Consider the following 7,142-nt stretch of genomic DNA (forward strand, 5'->3'; position numbering starts at 1 on the left):
ACTGTCAACTGTGTTGGTTATGGAAATGTAATCATCTGCCTTTATTAACTGAGCAATTTTCCTTGGTTGTCATGGTATCGTGGATCAATCTGTACAAACTATGTGTGATACATGAACACAGTGGCAGGGGTTTAAAAAAAAAAAAAAAAAAAGGCTTAATAAGGGAGCCTAAGTGTATTGTGACAGGACAGCGTTTGGCCACTGATGAGAGGCTGTATTGGCTCAGTGATGGAGCAGCTCCCAGGAAGCCTTTTCAAACTGCTTAATGAAACCGCACCCTGCGGTGAGCTTTTGCTGGTTAAAGGATATGAGGATCTGAAAACAACCAGTGGCCATTTGCTGCCCTTTCCACTAAATGACATTTAAACCAGGCAGCCAGAAACCAACTAAGGATGATTTCATGCAGCGGCTTGCTTTCCTCCAGCCAGCTGAATTCCAAGTGTTCACTTTAGCGGAAAATAGCTGATCAGGTCAACTATCTCGCCCTTTTAAATTTGCTCTCCCTCGCCAATAAATTTGGCTAAACCTGAACAACTCCAGTGAAATATGAGCACAAAGACCGATTCAAGCAATTTCTTTCTCAGACAAGGTGAGCGGAGTAATTCAAAATACGGCGCAGACCATTAACGCCCTCAGGTTCATCATCATTGTTCAAATAAGTTAAAAACAAAGAGCACACAGCATTTGACTTTCTCCAAAAAAAGATTTATTAAACAGTTTTCTTGTTTGCAGCTGCGACCTGTGGAAAAACAAAAACATGAGGCATAAGTCAAGTCCAAGAGCAGACAAGGTGTTGCAGTGTCTTTGAAAACTTGTTCTCCTCAGAAAGAACAAATTGCTGTGGAAAAGGAATAGCATTTTAATGGTTTCATCATGCTGCCACAGTTGGTGCAAATGATCCCAACTATTAAAACTCATTTGTATCAATCACAATCAAACAAAACTTCCCATCTGCTTAATATTCAATTGGTTTACTGTTTACTTGTAAATTTCTCACCACATTAAGGCCCACTGCAATACTGTGTTTGAACAGGAAATGTGCAACTTAAGGAGGTAAGATGCTATCAAAATGCAATTTCATGGGGACTTGAGTGAACACAGTTTGGAGGAGAGACTGTTTCAGCTGCTGCCAAAAACACTATGAATATTCTACTGACGGTACATGGCAGAGAGTGTGCTTGCAAACGAAAATGCATCAATCTCTTAAAAAGCCATCAGATTCTACAACACACAAGGGGGATTTGTGGAGAGGTAACGGAGCCACACCAACATGCTTTGTGCCAGCTTTGTGCAGCAGGTAGGCGGGGCTGGGCCCAGGTCTGCTCATCTGCATACTGCTCATTAGCATGGGTAAACAAGGAGAAAACTGATGCCATACGGCGGACTTGCCAAGCGTGAAATTCCCTCCACATGTTTACCCCTTTTACCCTTGGATTATCACAACATTGCTGCCTCTCCTGATTTTTGACAAGGCCCAACTGCGATTTGTTTTTTAGTGAAGGCGAACAAACAATGCCAGTAGTGTGCCACAAAAGACACATAACTCACTTGGCTGGCAGAGGAAAATTTGCCCAAGGACAAGTTCCTTAAAAAAGCCTTGCATGCTGAAGTCACACTGGGGCCGTGTACTCTCGTAACAGACAAGGTGTCGCATCAAAGCAAAGGGATGGTAATTCTGTGATCACACACGCTTAAGGCACCACCCCGGGTGCGTCTGAACATAACATAAAATGCCACTGTGTGTCATACGGAGCCAGCCACTGAAAAAAAAAAACAACAACCTTTGCCTGGCCAGCGTGAGGTTGAGATGAATTCATTCAACAGCTCGGGAGCCTGATACTGGACGATTTAAATTCTGCCAGTAGGTTAGAACGGGCTGTAGCATACATACTGAAGCTCCTTGGTACAATAGTAACTATTTAAAGCAGTGGGAAGTCCACAACCCTTTGAGTTTTTCATTATTGAGACAGTAGGAAACAAGTAGAGGCACAGATAGAGGAATCCGGTAGGATTCAATTTTCTGCCACCAAACTGTTTACAGCTGTCAGACAAAATGTACAACAACTCAGCTACATTCAGATAGTGCTCTTACTGCAAATGTCACGTTAAAACATCCAAGGCCACGATCACAATACACATAACTCCTTCCACAGACCTAGGTTAATCTCCTATATGTACTGTGTAAAGCTTACTGTGGCTCAGTTTGTTATTTGACTGTTGATTCTGCACACTGGTCACAAAGTTGAATGCAAAGCAAACTGAAGCATGTCATGGTGGTGGCGGAGAAATGGCGAGGCACAGTGAATGCATTAAACAGAGATATGCAAATCAGTTTCATGTCACAAGTAGCATCACGAGTACAATACAATTTGTTATAATGTGCACGCATTTGAAGCAAGATACAGATAGTTTGCATTTAACAGTATCAGAGCAGATGCCGCACATTAGTATTCATACGAAACATCAGTAAAGGGACCTGTCTGTTTTAGATACAACAAACACTCACTCCAAATGACACTGTCCTTGTGTAATCAACATCTTGCAAAAAACATGTCTGTTACAACCGGTTTCTGCATCCCTCCCATTGTTTTCTGTCAACCTTAATTATTTCAGTCTGTCAGGCTTGGCCCTTTGTGCACCACAGGCGATGAGTGCAAAATGTTAAAATACTACACACCGTACAAGACATACTACTATGAGTAAATGCACATTGTTGCAAGCATATGTTTATACAATTTTGGGTGCATTACTACAATACCATTATTTACTAATTTATAGGGGTAGGACAATTGTCTCACTGTCCAATTCAATACCATAAATACTTGGGTGCTGATTCGATATGTATTGTGATTTGTAAGTATTGGAATTCTACAAGTTTCATGAGCCAATATTATGATTTCATGCAATTAAGGGGAAAAGTTGAAACAGCGTAAAAACAGTATGTCATGTTCCCTAAAAATACACATTTTGTCAGTCTTTTTTCAGCAGCTGCATACACTTCACAGTGAAATAAACTAAAAAATATTTCACTGATCTTATTTTAAGCACTTTTATTCCAGTGAAGTACTTCGTGACATTGCTCTGTTCAGGGTGCTTTATTAAATAAATTTGCCTTTTTACATCTTTTTAGAACTTAAAACGCGCAACATCTTATTCCATTGTAGAGCTGCATGCAGTGCATTGATTCACTCAGCCCCTCACACTGCCCTCACCGTCTCCTTCCATTTATCAGACCACAAATGAGAGGAATTAGGAAGTTCACGCACCCCATGGTCTTTCTGCCTCACTCTGTGCTGCTAGGAGACTATTAGCCAGAGGATAAGTGGACGGAAGCTCCAGAGACAGAGCTCACAGTGGCAGCTGTAGCCACACGAATTCATCCAGCGCCAGGGGTGACAGCAGGCTGGGTTTAATGTGTGTAACAACAGCAACAGAAAGTTTGCTGCCTCAGCACGGGGTTCACACTGGGCTGGCTGAATTAGCGTTGCTATTTAAGCGGCCACAGGTCCGTCTCCAGATCATCTGCTACCATCTGCTTTCCCACTTCGGCTTTGTTTTTCTTGACAGATATGACATCATATTACTCACACTACCACACTAAAAGCTGCAACTTCTTCAACCTCTGTGCGTAAATTCTATCAATTCAGGCATTAAAGAAAGATTAAAAAAAAAATCATGGTAGCTAAGTGTTTTTTTCCCCACCCCTTCATTTATTTGTACTTTGATCAGTTCACTGCACTAGTTGTTTCAAACAGTACATGGCACCTAGGATAATGAAGTTGCATCCAGGACAGGTGTAATAACCAAAGTAGAAAACAATATAATTAGGAAAGTTAGGCCTTTATGTATGGTTTTGCGCAGGCTTTTTCTAAAATCCAAGTACTCAAATACTCAAGTTAATTTCATGTGTGTATGTCAGCTTAATTAGTGACAACAGGATAGTTTCTCACCTGGCCGGCAATTCTATCCAGGTCTCTGGTTCCCTGGGCGGTAAGTCTGCGACCACTGAGAGAAAAAGAACAGCAAAAATTAAATAAGAAAATGAGGAAACATAACTTTGTCAAAAAATACACAAAATGCTTACGCCCTCAATAACTACTTCTTTACGCCACATTGACCACAGTTTCACAGTCAGGGAAAGCTACATATCAAAACTCTATCCATACACACTAGCAAAAAAAAAAAACCCCCACAAAAACACTCATTATCAACCCTGTAACAAAGGCAATTCAAAATGTAATTTCATTCTTCTATCTAGTTGAACTGAATAAACCAAGCCAATCAATTAGTCCCCTCGTTACAGTGTGATATTCATTGCTGAATCACAAAGCAAAATTTAAGCTTATGCATTTAGAGGTTTCAGTCATCCTGCATCACATTAATGGACCTTTTTTTTTTTTTTTTTTTTTTTAACAATGCGGTTCTTCAAAAATTAAAACTGCGGTGTTGCAAGAATGAGTGACCACATGAGAACAAGGTGTCAACTACTGCACAGTCACATACCACAAAACACACCACATCACGCATATGCCAACTAATACATACAGCTCAGACTACATATATAATGATAATACATGATGAGTATACAGACACAAGATTAACCTGCAAATACAACTGTGTGTTCCTGACACTAACTGCAACTCAAACGGGCTCTTTTCAACAAATTAACAGTTAAACATGTCTAGCTTTAAATGTAACATCGTATCTAGTGGATACAACAAGTAGAGGCACTCACCCATTGGGATCCTTCTCAATCATCTTGAGTAATTCAAGGGCCTGCAGCACCTTGCGGGCCACATTCTTGGATCCTACACTGTAATGGGCAGGGCACACGCCGTTCCTCTGGCGACTTCCATAGATCTTTGTCATGGAGCCAACACCAGCACCTCCGCGGAGGTAGAGGTGGCGGACTGTGGATGCTGTGGGAGCAGGAGAGATGAGGGTGTTAAAATGCGGCACCAGTAACAGTATGCTGCGTTTATGTTTCCCTCTCAAAATGGTAAAATAGAGCTGTTTGGACAAGTGAGCTTGTGACCTTACTAAGAAGACAGGAAGATAAATAAGTAGTGTGATTTCATGTTTCATAAGCAAGCCACTGAAGCCAGAAATAAACAGTGAAGAGCTTCACTTCATCATCCCCAAGCAGTGAGCATTTAACGCTACATTTAGTTACACCTTTAAGATATGGCATTAGATGAAATCACTTGAATCTTAACCATCTTGGAAATGGAAGCCAAATGATGAACATAAATGATCTTCCCCATCATTTCCTTTTATTTTCAAGGTCTGAATGCACACACATTTTGAGAACATGGCCTTGGTACACCATCAGCGTAGTTATTAGGTGTCAGGTCTCATTTGCAGACATCTAATGTAAATACCACAACAACTTGCATGATTTTGTATCACCAAGGATAAGTGGGCTATTTGAGGTAACTGTTTAATCAAGGTATACTCCTTACACAAGCTGTCAATCAATCCAGGGGCTGCTAAAACAGTCTTTAAACCACCATAAAAGGCACACTGAATTGGCAATCAAATCACAGCAGCTTTGTGCTTTGAGCCAGGTAAGCCCATGCTACATTCATTACAGCCACCAACTGCTATGTGAACAAATTTCTATACATCCTTTAGTGAAATGGACATAAATATGTGGACTCACCAGCTCTGATGTAGAACCAGTTCTCATCACTGGGGGCCAGCTCCTTGTGCTTACCCAGTTTGACAAGGTCCACCCAGTCAGGCACCTTCAGCTTTCCTGATCTGGGAGCAGACAAGAAATTTCAGATAATACTAAACCACAAAACCAAATATACACATTTGGTTTGAATGAAGTATCCTTTGCCATGACACATCACTGTGTGTTAGCTCTACAGACAACTACACATTACATTTTAGTAAATTATGGATGGGACCAAGTCCACTGAAAACTACAGAGACTGTATGATTTACAAAAATAATAACACTCACTTCTTCAGGAAGGCTGCCAGGGCACGGACAAACTCCTGCTGGTTGACGTCTTTCACTGTGACACCTGGCATCTGAAAAAGATGTGGAAAGGACACCAAAATTACATTTAACATCTTCTGACACACTGGAATAGACTGAAAGTTGGTTATCATGCACACAACTGTTTTCTTATTAAATGATGCTATTCACTATGTGATACCAACAACGTGACCTGACATTGTACAGTAAATGCTAACGGCTAATAACGACATCAGTTGCCTCTAGTTATAAATCCAACTATGATGCGCGGGCATAACAAACCCACTCTGCTTCACTACTGATGTGATAATCACGAAGTCGAAATACTAATTTGACAATCCAAGTACTGATCCAACAACTTTAAGGCTAACATGTGGGCTGGCTCTCAGCTACACGCGTTTAACCGGCATTAGCTCCCCTTACAGCAGGGGTGTGAGCGCCTATTAGCTGGCTAACGCTATCGCTCCGTCTCAGGCTAAGCTCTTTTCAGTCGTGAACCCCAGCCATTTTCAGCAGACAATTCACTGATATCACAATACAATTCAAGAGTAGTCCATTTTGACACTATCCATTTTTACTTTACATTTCTGCAATACACAGACGGCTAACGCAGGACCGCTAGCCACTAGCTAGCAGGCCTCAACGAGGTAGCATGGGGGCAGCCATTACAAACAGTACTATGCTATGAGCGCTACATTCTGGTATATCTTCGTAAAAATAAAGTCAACACGTCTAACACGCTTGCGTTAAGGTCACCCATTTTATTAATCTGACCGTTATACGCTACCAGACCACTTCTGGGGTGTGAATGCGAGATATTTGAGGTAATTTAACGCCATATAGCCGCGGAAGAAATCTAGCGCTTTACCTTGCTTGTGGACAGCGAAGGGAAGAGGGTGGAACGGGGTTTCCAACTGATGTTAAAACGGGCAGATCTCGTTCCGTATCGCGAGACTGGAGCGTTGTTTTTCTCACCGGTGCCTCCCAGCTGAGAAAAGTGATAGATAGATATTTGCTCTCATCCACACTCTCGCCTAATTGTGACAGAGAAGAAGAAGAAGCTGCTGATTTCCCTTATTATTCACCGATGTACAGCCTTTACTGTGTTAAGCCTACATAAGCAGTTAGATTTGGAAATATGCTCACACAAAGAG

General features: G+C 41.4%; 1 protein-coding gene across 1 annotated transcript; it reads right to left on the minus strand.

Moving 5' to 3' along the window:
* Window positions 1-683: 683 nt before the first annotated feature.
* On the minus strand, window positions 684-6,897 carry rps19 (ribosomal protein S19). Its single transcript, XM_049583258.1, has 6 exons — window positions 6,857-6,897; window positions 5,971-6,041; window positions 5,663-5,763; window positions 4,736-4,919; window positions 3,951-4,005; window positions 684-739 (listed from the first exon to the last, which is right to left on the minus strand). The coding sequence occupies exons 2-6, from the start codon at window positions 6,039-6,041 to the stop codon at window positions 710-712; spliced, it is 441 nt and encodes a 146-aa protein (XP_049439215.1). The 5' UTR covers window positions 6,857-6,897; the 3' UTR covers window positions 684-709.
* Window positions 6,898-7,142: the final 245 nt, after the last annotated feature.

Source organism: Epinephelus fuscoguttatus, linkage group LG8 (genome assembly GCF_011397635.1).
Source record: "Epinephelus fuscoguttatus linkage group LG8, E.fuscoguttatus.final_Chr_v1".
Classification (NCBI taxonomy): domain Eukaryota; kingdom Metazoa; phylum Chordata; class Actinopteri; order Perciformes; family Serranidae; genus Epinephelus; species Epinephelus fuscoguttatus.